We start from the raw sequence: 19,424 nt of genomic DNA on the forward strand, positions 1-19,424 counted from the left end.
CTTGACTCATACAAAGCCAGTGTAGAAGAGTCCAAGAAATAAATGTGGAGTTGGAAATGAGCATAATGCATCCACCTTTCAGTGTTTTCTGTATTGCTGTTTTTGGACTCCTAAATGGGACTGTATGCCCTTACAGGTGGAGACATAAGTTTCAAAATGACATATTAAGCCAAATAGTAATATGTAGAAAATAAGGACATCATTTATTTTTTACTATATTGTGTTTTCATAGAAAAAAAGCTTTAAAATTAAACCTTCAAATGAAATTTAAAACGGGTAAAAACAGGAGGAGGCGCCCTCTCAGTTCCCCTTTGGCTCTGCTGCAGTTCTGCAAAAAAGTACAAAATCTCCAATCAAAGTATATAATATTGTTGTTAATGTAATGGATTATATTAATTCTGCTAAGCTAAGCTTTGGTATCAAGTTGTAAACTAATCTGACAAAATCTAGAAGTCATGTAAAAGTAGATAAGAAATATTACTGAATTAATTAGAAAATGGCTTTTTATTTCTGCTCCATGAGTGTGGGAAAAATCCCAAAATTAAACCCTTAATATTACAAAATCTGCTAACTTACAAAAAGGAGAGAGATAGAGAAGTCATACAGCAGAATAATGTTTGCATGATATTTTCATTATTTGTGATTTTTGCAGATCCCACAGTGTGCCTTCAAAGCTCCAACAATGATGCTGCAGAAGATGCATTTAACTGAGTCTCGTATCAGCTGTAATCCAGCAATCTCTGCTATTAAAGCTGCTGTAAAATGCTTAAAACATGTGCAAACCTCTTTGCAACCTGACTCCAGCCCAGTTAAAGCTACATCTGCTGTTAGTGATGCCTGACCTGTTATAAATGAGGGTCTCCATGTCGCTTTCCCTTCTTTATACTTCCTGTTTGTGATGGGTGGAGAAGGTGTAAACAATGTACTTTTTGCTGTAGTCACCCCAACCAAACTGATTTAAAAGAATAAAGCACTCTGCTTGGTTCCAGCCAGGTGTTCTTTCCATTACTGTACCTTTTGTCTCTTGCTTCAGTTCCTTTGTACATTTTTTTATGCATCTGAGGGCCCCACAGTAAACAGGAATATGTGGGCCAAACATTAATTGCCATCTGGGCTCCTTCTTGTTGTTCACCTACTAAACAGAACACCAGTTAACTAAGTTATTCTTCTGACCTCGTTATCTCTCTCAGGTGAGCCGAGTGCTGGCAGGTGAGGACGTTTTCTCAGCTCTGGACAGCGTTTTGGAGAAAATCAGTGATCTCCAGCAACTGGTGTCCTCCTGGTCTGAAAACCTGTCTGAAGATGACAGTCAAAGAACCTCCTCCTCTTCCTGCTCTCAGGACTCACCTGCTCACGGCTCCTCTGCTGCCTCCCCCTGCCCCTCCTCGCCCCGCCATATCAACCTGGAGGTGCAGCTTTCAGAGGAGGAGGAGGAGGCTGAGAACTGTGAGAAGGTTACCTTGGAGTCGAACGCCGTATTACGACGGAGAAAGAGCAGGTGAGTGTAACGTGATTCAACATTTCACAAGCTATATAACTCAAAGTGTTTCACAGGTGTTGGTAAAAACTGATCAGGGTCGTTTAAAAAAAGACAAATTCAGGCTGTACAGACATTACTGGATGCTTGGAGAAGCCCTGGACACAGTGAGTGTAAGCCAAGTGTTAATAATGACAGTTATGGGGATTTACTCCCTCAGGCATCGACCAAAGTAAGAGTGAATTTAATGTCAGGCACTAAAGATAAAAGCAGCAACCTCATGCTGCATATGTGTTTTCAGATATAGCGCAATAAAAAGTTATGAAGCCTTTCAGGTAATGCAAAGTAAGCCATACTATTAGTGTATTTGCTCACGGGCACTGCTTCTTTCTCCTGTACCCGTAACAATGTGGGTGTGTGCACTGTTGCTGCAAACTAGTGTGTTTTTTACACCACTAAAATATCCCATTACTGGATACACCTGTCAGCCTATTCAGCTTTTTCCTATTTTCTGTCATATATATCTGGTTCCACGGGTGGATGTTCACATTAAGCACAGCCAAATTTTAAGGTTTCATAATGGTAATGAACTTTGAAGAGCTGAAGTAACGACCTCATTTTTTTCTGGATAATTTCTTTCTGACATCAAAGCTCAAAAAAAGATTTCTCGCCAGGTCTAAGCGAAAATTTGGAGTTATCTCAAAATTGTGGGATATTTCAAGATTGTGCGTTATTTTGTGTCACTTACTTAAAAGTAGGTGAAACCTTTCATAGAACAAACTGAAAGTTTCAAGTCAATAAACCAAAATTTCTGAATGAGAGGCGGGAAACCTAAAACACAAACACGTGATTTCTTCCTTAGGGGATACACTCCGTTGACTTAGTGCCATACTCAGGAGTTCGGTGCTGTACATTTTGATTGTGACTTTGCCTTACAATCAAGTGCATTTATTCAAGTGATTTATAGAATTAACCTCCAGTCATTTATTTTTGGACATATATGCAGTTGATTATGATTTTGCGGCTGTTTTGTTTTCTATACATAGATAATAATCTAGAAAATCGGTCTGTGTTTCCCACCCGACCCTTGGAGTATTGATAGCTGTAATATTTTTGATGAAGCCTTGGTATTATATATTTCCAGAGTTAAAGGCCCAAATCTGATGCTTTTTAAAAAGAAAAAAATGTAAATAGGACTGTAGTAGCAAATAGTTTGGACCCAGAAGGAATCAGAACTAGAAGATGGGCCTGTAATATAAATATAGGTTAAAATAAGACTTTTATTATGTTCTAGCTGTTTTGAGCCTGACCCTTGTAAGTTTACCCAGAAAGCTCTTTTTTATTTTTTTCTCCTGAGAATGATCAGAAAACAGAGCAAACATCCAGGGTATTATGCTTGTTTAGGTTTGTCTACATCAAAGAAAATATGTCTAGTTTTCCCTTGGATTAGGCGTAAAACTGATTTGGCTGAAGTTTCTAACAGAGCTTGTGTTTTTCAACCACCCTATGTACTGTGAGGGCTTCTTCATGGCTTCATCAAATATTCATAAGTTATTCAGAAAAAAGGCAGCTGATTCTGAGGAGGTCCTTCAACTGTGCTGCTTCACGCCATGATACGGTTATTCCGGTGTCTCCAGCAGGGTGAGCCAACAGCTCCTCTGGTCCAGCGAGCAGAGCCTGCCCTCCCTGCCCTCCAGTCCAGGCGTGGAGAACCAGTCCGCCTCCCAGTTCCTCCTGCTCCAGAAGCTGTCACTTCTCAAACTCACCGCTCTGATGGACAAGTACTCCCCGTCCAGCAAGCAGGGCTGGAACTGGTAAGAAGTGTGAAAGGATGGAGCTTAGTGGGTGATTTCATGCATGAAAATAAAAGTTAAGTTCAGCGGAGGTCGAGAAGGTGAGAAAAGTCCACAGATGTGAGGAGAAACTTTTTCAAGGAAACAACTGTGGGAAGGAGGACAGGTGGGCGGGTGCAGGGTAAATATTTCAGGCAGCCTATTTAGAAAAGTCATTCATAATTCATTGCTCAGGTGCAACCTTGCCTCATCTGAAAAAAACAAAAACAGAACAACAACACACTTCAAGAGGAATAAGCTCCCCCCCCAAAAAAAAAACACAGGTAGGACTGCCAGTGGCTCACCTTGAGTCTGTTTTCCTGTGAAATTAAAGGAAAGTGTGATCTGTAGTTGTTTCTAGTTGGCATTCATGCACAGTGGCTTATTTTGAGCTGTATTGTGTCCTTTTAAAGGGTCAACACATTTACATTGTTTATACTGCTGCGCCAAATGAATTGGAAAATGACTACAAATAGGAGTACAGATTCAACATTGCTAAATTACTAATTCAACATTTAGCTTAGAATTTTATTGGGTTAATTTAACAGTAGGTATATGACCCTGTTTAAGAAAGATTCTGTTTAAAATGAGACAAATCAGCAGTCTTAATTTACTTGTGTAGCATCTTTCATGAAGGTACGTGTAGCTCTGTGTGCTCCACTGATAGCTTGTAAGACAGAGCAAAATGTAATTGTAGTAATAAAACAATAAAAACTAAATGGATAAATAAAATACAAACATTTTAACCATGTAAGACCCAACCCATCAAAAAATAGCCAGAAAATTCAGATTTTGGGGGGGACTGGCATGTGTAATAACCCTATATCATGTTGTTTATGATATATTTTAATGATATTTATTATATAGTTTTTATATCACATTTGATATATTGGGAGTTTTTTTTTTTGGCCATAACATTATTTTAAAAAACCCACGAAGTGAACGTAATAATGCACCTCTGGGTAAAAGAGGCTAAGTTGCGCTTATGTACCGTACACGTGAAACACCTGCTATTTAGTGCTAACGTATTTGCTTTTATTGTGAAGTTGTTAAGTCACAGGGGATTGACTCGCTTTTGGAGGTAACCTCAAGTGGCGACTACAGGAACTGTTTTCAGTGTTAATGCTAAGCTGAGCTACCTATCCGGTCTTTAAGTGATGGCGTGATGAATCCTGCTTCGGGGCTCACTCTACTCTTTGTTTATTAAGGCTGTTGTGTTTTTAACATGTTTTAATGCTTTGTAGCTTGTTCTGTTTAATCCTAACAAGCACCTAAAAACAGTCAGTGATCACTGTCGGCCTCTCTCGGTTTTATTACCGTTAATCATTTTAAAGCTCAGTTTTTAAAACCTTACGATGTAACTACAGCCCAACAGCAGTATATGAATGACTAACCTCGTATTGTGGATGGATTATGTCAGTTGCTCTCCCGACTAAAGTTTGGTGCGTTTACAGCATCCTGCCATGCGATTGCATTTGTCCCTAACCTTTGGGAACCCTCACGCTAACTTTTATCAGGTGGGAAAAAAGTTAGCGTTCATCCTCCAGCTTCACTGTGTTTATATTATGCTAACATAGCTGTGTCGCTAGCGGTCACGTAGCACATCATTATATACCAGCTAGCCCAACTTCAGTAACCCTACAAACGTCACTGCTGTTTAGTTTTCTGTCTTCATTTATGTTGGAAGTGATAGCAGAGCTGTACGTCTTAATTCGTTTCGGAAATCTCTCCGTCAGAACATGCTATATTATATTCAGATGAAAACTAGCAAGCTAACTTCCTGCTAACTTTTAACTCTATTAAATTTCATAAATTCGGCTTTCATGGATGCCTGGCTGTTGAACTTAATTGTTACACCTGGTAAAGCAACAACGCTGATCATTTTATTAAAGATGAAAGGATTTAGACCGTTTTTAACTCTCAGTGATCGTATGACTTCGGGACCTGCAGCAGAATTTGGGCCCAGGTTGCAGCTACATATTTATCAGAAAGCCCTAAATGTGGTATTGATCTTATTTCAGTTTTCAGTAGAAAGTGAATAAAGTTCATCCAAGTATATCAAACTAGTCATTTTATTGTAGAAGAACTTAGCTCAGTTTTTTTGTGTAATCAGTTTGAATCTTCCTGAGGTGGTAGGAGTGTATGTCGTGTTTTCAATGTTGCTATCGGAGCTTAACATGCAAGTTCTGAGGACAGGGTAAACACAAACGGATACCTGTCTGTTTATTAGGAGTGTTAAAGTCAAGCTTTACTTATGCTTTAAATGTAGGGCTTCACTTATTACTGACACACATGGCTGTAATGAGATCAGCGTTTCGCCTCCTACACTGTTTTTGGAGTGAACCCACGTTCAGAACTGAGACTAATTAATTTTTCATTTGAATAAAACATTCAAACATTCTGCTTGTTTACGTTGCTGAGCACTTAGGTTTTCATTATTATTAATATTATTATTATTATTGTTGTTGTTGTTGTTGTTGTTATTATGTGCTCTCTGTGAGCATGTGACCTGCTTGTTTTACGCTTTGGTAGAAAACCAATTTGTTTTTGGTCGTGGCTGTTATGCTCAATGAGATAAGGCTGGATGTGGGAATAGAAAACCCTCCTGAAATTACTCCTGGTAGATATTCCTCTTTAATTTTCAGGATCAGACGTGTGTTTGAAGGGAATAACAGGGAAAAATTCCTTTGTGGAAGCAGGTTGGGGAAGAAAGCTTCCTACGCTCCAATTTGGCATTTCAAACTGCTCCGCTGGGTTAAAAGTCTAATAAACGGCATGGAAGGGAAGGAGGAAAGCATTGCACAGACGACCTCTACGACATTACAGAAGAAAACATTAAGTTAACATTTGTGAAGCAAATTCTGAAGTCTAAATGACTTATTCTCACTCACATTGTGTGAAAATAATGTTCCTCTTTTAGCCGAACCAAATAAAGACGATGCTGTTGTTGGGACTGCGTTGGGATATGTTTCACCCCATCCATAAAGACCCAAACAGGTTTTGGTAGCAGGCTGTAAACAGGTCTGTTTCTGCTGTAAGTTTGGATATTTAAATACGGGACTCTTTGGGGATTTACCCACTTTTGGAGCCGGCTACAAGGAGATGGGCGCTCGTATGAACACATATGAAAGAGGTGTCAGTCTTACCTTCAGCCTTAATAACAAAGAGTTAATAAGTGTAGCTCTGTGTGCTCCGTCACTTCAGCACAGTTGGGAGAAATGCTCCAGCAATAGAAGAAAAACACCTCCAGGCTTCAACAGTTTGATCAAGTCTCCTCATTTCATTGATTTAATCACTGATGCCAAAGCGAGCTCTTGATGATTAAAAATACGGCAATTAACTGCTGATTGGGGCGCCTGATACTCGGAGGCACTTTGCTCAAAATAGCCGGTTTGTTTCCGAGAGAAGCTGCAAGGAAAAATGAAGGAACGGGAAAGGGAGTGGAAAAACTCTAAGACATTTGTCCTTTTAGAGGAAGCTTCAGAGACGAGACACGGTTTTATAACTTTTAGAGATAATGAGCCAAGTAAAAGAGAAGAGGTTTAATTTATATTAAAAGACTGCAGTTTTATTCTGAGTGCACTCAGCACTACAATTCCCAGCTAAAAGGCAATCATTCAGTCATTACAAGGATGCTGGTACCAGTTCAGAAACACAGGGAAACTTTAACAGTCCTTTCAAAAGTTCAGATCTCTTTGATCAACGTCCACGGTTTCTGAATGTTTTTCCTGCAGCGCTGCTTTGAATGGCACACACATTTTAGCAACCACCAGAGACTTATGCAATCAAAAACTGTTTATTTGGCTCTCCCTTCAAAAGGAAACACTTCCAAACTGCCTTTTTCCCCCCCAAACACTCGACTGGTTGAGATTACACATTCTTGAAATGCCTGCAAAATGATTTCAGAGTATACATTCATTTTTATATATTATATATTTCACGGTCTAACAGCGGCCTCTCTCTCGCCTGCAGGACTGTTCCCAAACCCCCGAGGAAGACCAGGCCGATGGAGGTGAAAGGCCGACGAGTGTTTGGGGTTCCTTTACTCCTCAGTGCCCAGCAGACAGGAGAACCCATCCCCCCCTGCATCCTCCGAGCTCTGGTCTACCTGAGGACCAATTGTTTGGACCAGGTAAACCAACAAAAACCTGCAGGGATTGAAGAAGCTGTGTTTAACAAGCTGTGTCAAAAATGCAGAGTGCCGTGTTATTCAGTGGCCATTTGTGTTTTATTGAAGTTGAAGAGACAATATTTTTATTAAGTTTCACGGCCACATGTGCTTTTGGTGATACTGGGAAACAGTTTTAGTGAAACTGGCTTTTAAAAATCAAAATATAACCCTTAAAGTGGCCTTGTAATGGAACTGGGTGTAGACTGTGATGAAGGCTGACTAGTTCCATAAAATAAACGTTAAGAATCACAAAGCATCGTGATTTGATTCAATTTCATCAAATTTAGTTTGATGAAATAAAAGTTTTTAGTACTTTAACTGTTTGTTGTTTACTACTTTTAACCCCAGTTGAATATTTCTTGAAAGTTAAGAGGAATTGAAAGCGTTAAGAAAAAGCGTCTGCTGCAATCATGCACAATAGTGTAAAATATGACAATAAGAACGTTTAATGTCTTTTACTTCCCCTCAGGTGGGCCTCTTCCGGAAGTCGGGGTTGAAGTCTCGCATCCAGTACCTCCGTGAGCTGGTGGAGTCTGACCCAGACGGAGTTTCATTCGAGGGCCAGTCCGCCTTCGACGTGGCCGACATGCTGAAGCAGTTCTTCAGAGACCTGCCCGAGCCAATTTTCACCAGCAAACTCTGCGAGTCCTTCCTCCACATTTACCAATGTGAGCAGATAACACTCAGTTCTGATTGATTGTCATGAGGGATCAATGGTTTGCTTTCCTAACATGCATCTTTAATAAGAGACAGTTTAAGGACTTTAATCTTGCCATAAAAGCATCTCGTCCCCTTCTTCATGCAGATTTTCCAAAGGATCAGCAGCTGGTCGCGGCTCAGGCGGCCATTTTGCTGCTTCCGGATGAGAACAGGGAAGCGTTGCGGACGCTGCTCTACTTCCTCAGTGATGTTGTGGCTTGCGTGGATGAGAACCAGATGACTCCCACAAACCTCGCCGTCTGCCTGGCGCCGTCTCTGTTCCACCTCAACACCCTGAAGAGGGACGCTAATGCAGCTAGGTGAGCCGAGGCCAAGAAAACGGTCTTAAAATGTGTTTCTGGGGCATCAGCAGGCATCGGTTACCTCATCGCGTCTTCTAAGCGTCTTTTAAAAATTGACATCAGACGTTTCTCTAACTGTGAGGAGTCACACAATCTCAATATGGAAAGAGACGGAGGGCGTGAGGCGTCTGACCCACATTGTCAGAGTTATGTAAGTTTTAACAGCAGTTACATAAAGAGCTGGAGGTGTGGAGTCCACTCTGCCTGTATCTGTGTGTTGCTTTGGTTTTGGCCTAAAATGAAAGCAGATGAAGATCAGAAGAGCTGGGAGATTTCTCTGAGAGCTGTTCCTCTGCTAAGCAGCTTGTTTTGCAGCTTTTAGCCCATTTACTGCAAATCGTTTATTTGATATCTTGCCTGGAGTAGATTTTCTGACACGTCTCATCCTGTGTGTCCTTAAACATAAAACCGAGCGTCGTTTCCTCCTGCTCAGAAGTCCGTGAGGTGACGACGTCAATGCTGTTGTGGTCAAATTAGATAAAACTAAAGTAGCCTTGAAATCTTACAGTTTTTTAAATGATTGAATCGTTTTGGTAGCTTTGCAGTCTCTGTAGGTACCATTTTAACCCCTAATAACCAACAGTTAACTTTATGTGTGCCTGTTTATCTGACAGTGGGCAGGTTGCTCATTGAGGCGCTTTTTCTTCCTCATTTTTCCGAAGCTCTCTGCTCTCACAGATCTCATGACTTCTGGATCTGATCCATCTTTTTCATATGTCTCTTCTCTGTTAGCGAGAACCCGTCGGCAGAGTGTACACTTATTACATAAGCTCCACAGATTTCCATCTGACCTCAGCTTCACGCAGTCAGATGAATAAGTAGATTTTCTGCCGCTCATCTGTTTCATATTCAGAATGTGGTTTAGAAAACAGGAAAACTAGATGATATTCAACAGTATTAGAGTTCATTTTTTAAGGAAAGATCCAATGTAATTGTATGGAAGGCTCATGACTTGGCTTGTGCCGCTTTTGAATTCTCGTGTTCGGTATTAGAGAGAAAATGTATTTCTGTCATTTTTTTATGCAAACGTTCAGCAGTGATTTGTTGGCTGTAGTTAAGGCTCGGAAAGTCGCTTTTTAGGAAAACAAGTCACTAAGTTGGCAACACTGCATCCTGATCAAGCCTCTCTTTTGAACCACGTTAGCTCCTGTTAGTTTTGTTAAACCAGGATTAGGCTGGACGAGCTGTTGGTTTGTACCTTCAGGAAGTCAAACAGTGAAGCTGCATGTTGCATCTTTGACCGGCGTCGGTGATGAAACATGAGACGAGCCTCACGCTGAGACTAAAAAAGGCTGTTTCTTTGTTGTTGTGTTTTTTAATAAACTGAGAGGCGATACTGATGTAAACATGACGGAAACATTTGCATGTTCACGGTTTCTTCCATAAAAATGGAGGAAACTCTGGGAACAGCTGACACCTACAACAACTGTCAGTCCTGTCTTGCTGTGTAAGTTGTATCTCTCTTTTCTTTTCTAACTTTCTCTCAGCCTTTTTTACATAAGCCACTTTGAATTGCCGTCTTGTTGAAAGGCGCTACACAAATAAGCGTCCTTCGTTTTTTGTCTGTCAGCCTTCCTTTCTCTCTCCACCCTCGCTCCGCTCATTCTCTCCTCATATATCTCCTCCTCTGCCTCCTCTTTCGTCTCTCATTCGTGTAATCACCCTTCTTTCAGCTTTTCCTCTCTCTGCCTTCTTCCTCCCTCCCTGCCTTTCCTTTTCATCTCCACCTCTTCCTCTTTCCACTTTGCCTCTTTTCCTCCCTTCAGGCTGACGGGACGGATGATGGAAGTGACACAATCAGCACTTTGTGCCTCCCGTTCTCCCTCGAGCTAAAGTCCCGGCCCGTCAGAAATCGTGTCACACTTTGTGCTGGGAACAATAACTCGGGGTGGGGGGAGACTGCCGCTCCCACAGATCTATGAAATCTCATCTGGTGTTTCTGCTCTGACAGAACTCACCACTCCCACAGAGTTATACTCTCTTTAATGCATCTGACCAGCTGGGCTTGCTGGAAGTACCGTGTAATTTCTCAGTTAAAAAGAAAAAAAGAAGCTCATCTCTCATCCGCCACAAACTAAAACAACTTGAACTTTCTGTGAATACATCCAGTCAGCCTCAGTCGGTTCAGTGCAAGGGTTTTCCAGAAAACATGACCTTCTGAAGGTGGTAATTCCTGATATATGCACAAAGCCTGAAGCGCTGTGACACTGACACGTCCCCAAAACAAAAAGCATAGAGCTGCAGGGTTCCTGTGGCTTCTTACAAAAATCCATTCAATTAATTTGATAATAACATTCATAATGTTTTTGCCCCCAAACAAAAACTTACTTGACTGAAATCTACAAATCTTCCTGCCAGTTTGACCATATTCCTACATAAAAGAAACCCAAATGAATAAAACTGTTTTTAAACCTGATGACTGTAATCTGACAGAGGCATGAAGTTTAAAACAAGAAGCTTTGACGGCATGATGCTGGATGGAGGATCAGAGTGAGGGAACCATTATGGAAGGATTATTCCCGCTGAAAAAACAGTTGGGAAGGAAAACCAACTTTGTTCTCGGTGACCAACCCCGAGTACTTAAAGTACTCCTCTAATAGGAGATGATAACAGGATGTTGAACTTGCTCCTGTGGTGTCGTTGCTGTAGGTCCGGTCACAGGAAGTACAGCCTCGGCCGCCCGGATCAGCGAGACCTGAGCGAGAACCTGGCCGCCACCCAGGGCCTGGCTAACATGATCACCGAGGTCCAGAGACTGTTCCAGGTACCACCAACCCGATGCAAAGGACGTTTCTAAGCATGAAAATACATTTTTGAGAGATTAAAAGATCTAAATCATCTTTCTGCAGCTTCCAGAGTTTTGGCCCGGCCAGAGTCTAACCGCCAGTGATGACGTCTTCACTGAGGAGTCCAGAGGAGGCCTGGTTACCTCGAGTCAAAGCGGCGGTGAGGAGGACTTGGAGGAGAGAAGGCGCAAACTGCAGCTGAGCACCCAGCAACTCCTGAAGGAGGCCAGGGAGAAGAGCCGAGGCTGGGAGAGCCACCCGGCTCCAGATCACGTGGAGCTGGCCTACAAGAAGGTGAATGTGGGGGGGCGGGGGAGGAGGAAGTGACATCACCACGCGGTTTCTGTGTCGCACTATGAAGGCTCGAAATTAACCTTAAGGCCTGCCTCTAATTTATCATCTCTGCTCATCTTCAGATGGACGATGGCTGCCCGTTGTGGATGTGGCGAGGCTCTGTGGAGGTGGACGCCGCACAGGGGGAGCTGCTCCACCGGCTGCTGAGGGAGCAGCAGCTGTGGGAGGAAGGCCTTCATCAGGCCGCCGTCATCCAGACCTTGTCCAAGGACGCAGACGTCTACCGCTACCTCCTTCAGGGCCAAGGCCACGGCCTGGGCTCGCAGCCCCTACAGGAGCACCTGCTAATCAGGTAATGAGCCACAGCGAGCCCGCGAGCGCTCGCCTCGACCTGCTGAGCTGTACGGAGCGGGGAGGACGGGGGAGTTGAAGCTGAAAGTACCCTCAAAGTGTCACTTTGAGTTACACTGAAACAAATCATGCCTTTTGTGTGCGTGAGGTTTGAATGGGGGGGTTGATGAAATTTTAATCCGAGCCTGAAGTCAGATGAGACGTGACAGTATCTGTGTTTACAGTTGGCCCGCGTCGCTGGTGCACCTTCAGACTCGCCTGCCGCTGTGAGCGCTGTGAGCATGAACTCAGAGTTACCCTGACTAAGAACTAAAAATCACCACTTCTGCATAATGCATCCAAACGAGGTCTTTTACTTTCACCAAATCCCTCACGGACACCCAACCAGAACATTAGTGTGGTCGTGAGGACCCGTGGGCTTCGAATGAAAACGTCAATCTTTAAAAAATAAATAGTTTCATTTGTTTGAAGGAGGAAAAACACTGAAAGCAGCTGGTCGGGGTCTATTTGAACCACCTTTGGTGTAACGCTTAATAAGTTCCCCAGCTGATGGCTTACACTGAAGCACATTTGCATTTATTTACAGGACTTTCAACACATATTCAACAGAAATGAAATAAAAATGATATTTAGCACAAAGAAGGGTGATTGTAGTTTGGTTGCAGGATTTGTCTGACTGAGTCCTTTTGCTTTAGAGGCTGCTTAGTTTAGATGTCAACGGCAAGACAAGCATCACTCAGACAGCGGCAGATTATCCCACACAGTAAAAATAATGTTGTGGGAGCAGAACTTTGTAACATGAATCGCTCCCTCCTCAGGATCTGGCAGGCAGACCCGTCCTCCGGCCTGACGTACCTCTCCTCTGTGTCTACCGAACTCCCCGAGGTGCTGGCGGAGGGGATCAGGGTCCACACCCACATTTGCCTCTACCTGCTGGAGCCCACAGGAATCAGGAAGACCCGACTGACACACCTCTGTCGCACAGATACAAGGTGAGGAGACGTTTTAAACTGATCTGAGCCGCAAGTAGAAAGCATTTAAATTTGTTTACAGTAAAGTGGCCAAATGGTCCTTTAAGTTTAAAGGCTGAAAGGTGAATTGTGCAGCAACTACACAGAGGCCGAGAGGGTTTAAGGCCGTGAGAAGCCTATTAAAAGAAATATCTAGAGAGCGCGCTTAGTCCATGTTATCTCTCTTAATTGAGCCCGTTCTGTGTTTTTGACCTCTGCCAGCACCCATCTGCAGCTCCTCCCTGTAGGTGAGCAGATGAGAAAAAGGAGGAGGAGGAGCAGGTCTCCTCCTCATGATTCATGCCCTTTGAAACTAAGTTGCTGCAGATTTTCTGCTGCTTACGTGATCAGGCTGACTCTCGGCGGAGCCCTGCAGCTCCATTTGTCTATGCTGATTAAATGAAACTAACCCTCCGTGCCACAGAAAGCAGGTGGCGGTGGCGCTCTCGTATCCCTGACATTGAACTACACGGGAAGGCGCTGTAGGCAGCGACACTGATTCAGTGTGTGGGAGGCACATTTCTGCCAAAATGTAAGCTCTCAGGTTTGATCTGGTCGAGCTAGTTCATATTTCTTTTATTGATCCTTCACAAACGAACCAATGGTGATCTATCCTGTACCTGACGAGACATTATAAATTATTGTAATTACTATAATAAATCCTCAGGGAACCACGAACAGCTCCACAAGATTCCATAGATGGAAAAAAAGAACTGGGCCACACCTTTTAATCTTTGAATTTGGATGTTTTAAGGGCTCAAAATCTCATCTGGCATTAACATCATCACAGAAACTGCACCAGGAGCTTCGTTGCGTGGGCTTCCATGGGCGTAATGTGCACGTGGTACAGTTCTTTTGTCCATATAAAGTCTCGATAACTACTGTGGCACTGCTCTGGGAATAAAATAAGACACAAAATTAGGTACAATAACTCCCCTGGGAACCATGAACATCTCAAAAATGTAATGGTGACTCATCCTTCCTCCTGCAGTGGATTCAAAAATTACAAAAACATAGAGCTGGGCGATATGAGATTTTTTCATATCACGATATGTTTTTTTCATTTCAGGCGATAACGATATCTATCACGATATAAGCCAAATAACTATATTTGTAAGATTTAAATGTGCCGTTGCTCACAAGTAAAATGTGAAATAATCAGCAGCTTGTTTTTATTTAAATATTTATTTCCCATAATAAGTTCAACAGGGTAGATGTACTTAAGGAACATGAGACTTTTTCAGATAAATAAAGGCAAATATTACAAACTACACAAAAGGCAGCCGCTAAAGCGTTTAAGTTTCAAAATAGAACAAACGAAACAGACTAAATTGTCAATTCCACTTAGAAACAAAATATTAATTCTAAAAATAAATCTTAGTTTGTGTTACAGAAGAACAGACAAAACTGACTAACTTTTGTCAATATCAAATAAACTGAGAACTAAAAGGAAATTCTCAATCTCTCCTTGTTGTATAGCTGAGCTTTTCAAACAGTTTTAACAGTTACTTTAGTCTGACCAAAGCCGAATGACGAATTAGCGCTTCCAGTCAGAGACTGAGGCTACGTCCACACGTACACGGGTATTTTTGAAAACGGAGATTTTCCGTTTTCGTTTTAAAAAATAATCCCGTCCACACATAAAGGCAGAAATGAAGGAAAACGCTGCTATGAACATGCCAAAGCAGCAGGTGGCGCTAGATTCCTAACCGTGCAGAAATGTTGGCCAATCAGAAGTCTAGAAGCCTCGGTGGGAAAAAGTAAACAAAGCTGGGGCATAGAAGCAGAACCGAGTCGTATGTGTGGAGGGACAGTAACTGTGTGTATATGTAAGCATTTAAACACTGCAGAGAGTAGAATTAACAGTATTGTAGAAATTCATTTCACCGAAACAATAACGTGGCGCACAGTGTGACGCATGCACCAGTTTATTGTATTTCCAGACTTGCTTTCGGCACAATTTACAGTGCACGCTACTCTGTTTTTTGTCAGACTTGAAATAGCCGAAATACCTTCACACTACGGAACTTCTATGGCTCTTCCGTTTGACAATCTCTCCGGCATTGGAACCATCATCTGTTTTCTCTTCGGTCACGCTCGGTTGATTTTTCTAGTCGGCACACTCATTTCCTCCATTACCCGCTGGCTGCTTCCCAAACAAACACACGTGCGGCTTGGCACTTGTGCTGTACATAACAAGTCACGCGACGTGACGCTGCGGCTGTGATTGGTTCGGCTCTGCGCTACTGAATTTGGATTGGCTGACCTTTTTTTTTTTTTTTTTTTTTTTTTTTAAGAGGACAAGAGCGGCGAGGTCTATCGCGATAGCTTAATTTCTCTATCGAGTAAAAGTTATATCGCGATACATATCGTTATCGTTCTATCGCCCAGCTCTACAAAAACACCAATAGTTTTTATTTTATTGCATTAAACAGCCGCAACCCACTTGCTCCGGTGTCCTAAATGTGACGACAGAAGTGATGTCTCAGCTGCTTACAATAGGTATCCTTGAATATTGCTCCATCCTTGAGGACGGACTGCCGTGTAGATTTGTTCCTGGTTCTCAGAGGAGTGACCACACTGACGTTGGTGTCATGGACTCATTTCTGCATGTAGTATTGGCGCGGCAGCTACGACAGCAGTGTCGAGCAGAATCCATAATGCCAACGTGATTATGATCATTCTTTCGGAAACATCTCTGCACATGTTTCATAGCAGTCCATAAGTGAGAATAGGGTACATCCCCTGGGAACCATGAACAGCTCTACAAAATAAGTAACACAAACCTACAGGTGGAAAACCTGCACCACTGCTCCCAGAAAACCATTATACACCAAAGCTTCTGCACAAAGCTCAGGATGTATCCTCTGGAACCAGAAACATGTCTATAGAACTGCATCCAGTTTTTGATGAAGACCAGACCAATCAATGCTGTCCATAGAGACACAAGCATCACAAATAAAATTTCAAAGATGCAATTTGTCAGGATTTTCTACCGTTTCACTTTTGATTTCCTAATTTTCCCTGAATGTCGCCGTGTGAGAAAATGAACTCCAGTCAAAGAGTGAAAATGGTGATTTGCTACATGAGACGAGGGCAGAGCAGCAAAGACGGGTTTGATCTCTCACTGTGTGATTATCTCAGCAGGCGTTTCAGTCGGCCCATTACGACTGAAGTGAAAAGAAGCGCACAATCACACACTCGCGTCTGCTTCTGATGAGTACGTGCTGAATAAAGAGCCGCCTGTGAAACTGAAACTGTTATCCAGAGCGACGTAGAGCGCATACAGAAGCGAAATCAGCTTCATTTCCAGGCAAACATCGGCCCGCTCGCGCTCCTGTTACGCAAGAGTGATCACGTAAGAAAGAAGTGAAAACGCCCAGAGGGATGAGTGCCTTCACTCTTCCCGTTGTCCAACTTCCTCTCGCCTTTAATTTCCTCTCATCTAAACATCTGTGATGCGCCAGCCTGTCTCGGGCTTATTTGCTGTGGCATTAATTTTAAGTGCTTGTTAGCTTTGAAGGCAAGACAATAGATCCACTGCATCAAGGTCAGCGGGGCTTTTTACAGTACAGGGCTGTGAAGGAGATCCTATCGCCTCCAGAGGAAATTAAACACGTTACAGCCTCAACGAGGAGGGAGGGAGCGGGGAAAGCAACGTGGATTTTCAGGCTGAAGCTCAGATGCTCTGTTACCTGTTCTTAACTCAGGTTTAGATGATGAGCCTGCATAGAAGAACTTATAAACAAGAACTGCAGAAATGTATTTAAGGGACTTCATACCTCAGTCAAAATCTCTGAATACCTTCTTTGTCGTCTCATCCAAAGCTCTCAGACATAAGGACAGACTTGAGTTTTTGATGTGCCTGCCATGCTTCCTGCACTGACCCCTGACTAAAAAAAACAAACCAAGACCATAAAACATTTGACCAACATTCGAAACAGTCTTGGTGCTCATTTGAGTCCAAGCTTTAACAAATCCAGCAATGAAATACGTCCGTTAACAGTCTAAAAAACAGAAGGGGGCAGTACTTCCTCTGTGCTCTGGCTAAAACTGCAGCCCCCTGGTGGCCCACGCAGGTACTGCAGGTGTGCCCCGATAAGTCATTTGCAAAATATAGCTTTAAAAAAAAGTCGTTAGATATTAAAACATAATCCTCTGGATAAAGCGATAGAAAATGCCCAAACCGATCCCAGGATCCAGTCGTTTGGGGTTTCAAAATCAAAAAGGATTTTTTGAGTCCTGCAGGCCACCATCTCTCAGCTTTTAATAAACGTGATGAAATTGTGAAACTGAAACTACGTTTTTTTTAAGTATGGCATTAGTACTTATTGTTAAGGCCTTTACACACCCGACATGTGAAGTCCGTGCCCATTTCTTTTGTGTTAAAATGATTTTTTGGTCTATTTAATTGGATTAATTTTGTTTTTCTGATTTTTATTTATTTATTTATTTTTGCAGCGAGCTCAGTGTGTCCACACGTCACACGACAAGTTTGAGCTGTAAAATCCACGTTCCACGTTTGTTCCTAATGCGCTCGGTGTGTATCAACCTTTATTCCACATTTTTGAAGCTATTTTTGATCCTGATGTGAATCCTGATCTAAAGCCATTGATGGAGACTTGAGTTCAAAATCAGAGGATTGAACCAGCAGGCCAGTGTAAGTCCTGAACGACAGGTGTCGCCACTCAGGCGAAACCTCACCAGAGCTGATTTAGGAGCATGTTTTTCGAGTGTCATCTTTTCAAACTGCTGCTGCGTCTCCCTGAAATCCGACGCAATCGTAAACTTTTTGGTCCTGCTGTGGCGGCAAAACGCAGGAGGTTACAAAAATGAACAGCAGCAGACATGATGTCACTTGTGTTGTCGTGCGGAGACATTTGTGTGCCTGTAACGGTGTAATAGTTCCCCTGTCCCACCTTTTTCCCGCTGACACACCTCCTCTGTGTTTTATCTTCCAGGGGTCGGTCGCAGGAGTGGCACAGCAAGGTGAGCGGACTCCGCCTGGCCTCCGGTCTGCTGGCCATCAAAGACTCCTTCAGAGCCGAGTACAAAGAAACAAAGATATGAGCCCATGCAGAGAAAGTCAGGCTCATCTGGAGCGCTCGTCCTCCTCCTCCTACTCTTCTTCACGTCTGGCTGAACTGCAAACCAAGCAGAATGCAGGACGAAACGGGGCGGACCGCACCGTCGCTGTCCTGCGTCTTTCTGGAAGTTTGAAAACTCTGCCGTTGGAGTTTTCTCTATATGTTTGCTTTTTACTGTGGGTGACCTTGCGGATTGCCAGCAGCACCTCTGCACTCCCTGCTGTGCCTGTTACGCTTCACACTCAAGTTCACACACAGACACACAAAAATGCAAAGCGTGGCGAGCTTTGACAAAGGACGTTTTGATGGGAGGGTGAAAAAGCTGAGGCTGGTTTGACTTTGAGGGAAAAAAGGAGCAAGTGTGACTTCTGCAATAATGGCATCACCGGCAGGAAGAGAAGGAGGCAGGGGAAGCTGCCGGGACAAAGTCAGGAAGCGAGGACAGAAAACATCAGGAAGCAGACTTTCGGCCACCAGAGAGCGGCTGCTGTATCAAACCTGTGACCGAGAACAAAGAAAAGGAACGACGTGCGGCCGTCCTGAACGCCTTAAAAGGACATCGAAAGCTGTGAAGTCGGCTCGACGGTTCTAAAGACGGTCCGGCTAAACCAATCGGGAAAAATCTGAGGAGAGACGAGCAAATCGTCTTTCTCGAGCTTGGCGGGGACTGCAGGGCGGTGATGCCTGTAATAAAGGGGACTTTCTAATGCCTACACACACTTTTTGCCATCACCGGAACTTCTGAATTCGCTCCTGTGACGGTTCGCAGACGAGCGATATCTACCTCTACACGGGACGACGCCGCGGTGGTGAAAACTCGGAGGCCGAACTCCAGGATTTTTTTTTTAACTTTGTATTTATTCTTGTACAGATCTTCGAGTGTTGCTTTTAAAGCCTGCTTGACCTGAATACTGCATGAAAAAGTCATTAAATTCTATATCAGATTATTTAACTTTAAAGTACATCTGAATACAAATGTTCTATCCAGATATGTTATTTAATTCCTGGCTTTGTGTGTGAAACATATCCGTGCCAAACACCTAATTAAAATGTTTATTTCTCCTCAAACCTGCTTCCTGTTGTTATTTCTCCCCCTCTCTCTCCTCTGTGACTCGTCTGAGTGCCAAACAGATTACCGACTGTAATTTTGCGGGAAGGCGGGGGAAACAGCAGACAGCGTGAAGATGAGGTGCCACACTGCGCCACTGAAGCACAAGAGATTAATAAGTATGGCAGTGCGATCCAAAAAAACCTTCCAACCCTCACCTCTCCCTCCTCCTCATAAACATGTATTATGCAAATCGTGTCTAATTTGCATATGGCTAATTTGCATATCTTATTGGTTCATCTCTCAG

The 19,424-nt window shown here is 43.0% G+C and overlaps 1 protein-coding gene across 1 annotated transcript in view; it reads left to right on the forward strand.

Annotated features, from left to right (window-relative positions):
- Window positions 1-18,900, forward strand: part of LOC146624760 (rho GTPase-activating protein 7) — a 35,283-nt gene extending 16,383 nt beyond the window's left edge. Inside the window, exons 8-17 of the mRNA XM_085364726.1 lie at window positions 1,191-1,498; window positions 3,115-3,291; window positions 7,282-7,441; window positions 7,950-8,148; window positions 8,286-8,499; window positions 11,191-11,305; window positions 11,391-11,621; window positions 11,744-11,973; window positions 12,791-12,964; window positions 17,944-18,900. Coding sequence (XP_085220852.1) covers window positions 1,191-1,498; window positions 3,115-3,291; window positions 7,282-7,441; window positions 7,950-8,148; window positions 8,286-8,499; window positions 11,191-11,305; window positions 11,391-11,621; window positions 11,744-11,973; window positions 12,791-12,964; window positions 17,944-18,052 — 1,917 coding nt within the window. The 3' untranslated portion in view covers window positions 18,053-18,900. The remainder of the gene's footprint in view (window positions 1-1,190; window positions 1,499-3,114; window positions 3,292-7,281; window positions 7,442-7,949; window positions 8,149-8,285; window positions 8,500-11,190; window positions 11,306-11,390; window positions 11,622-11,743; window positions 11,974-12,790; window positions 12,965-17,943) is intronic.
- The last annotated feature ends 524 nt before the right edge of the window (window positions 18,901-19,424 follow it).

Source organism: Diplotaxodon limnothrissa, linkage group LG10, assembly GCF_057381915.1.
Source record: "Diplotaxodon limnothrissa isolate DT_005_m linkage group LG10, D_limnothrissa_male_GT1.1, whole genome shotgun sequence".
NCBI lineage: Eukaryota > Metazoa > Chordata > Actinopteri > Cichliformes > Cichlidae > Diplotaxodon > Diplotaxodon limnothrissa.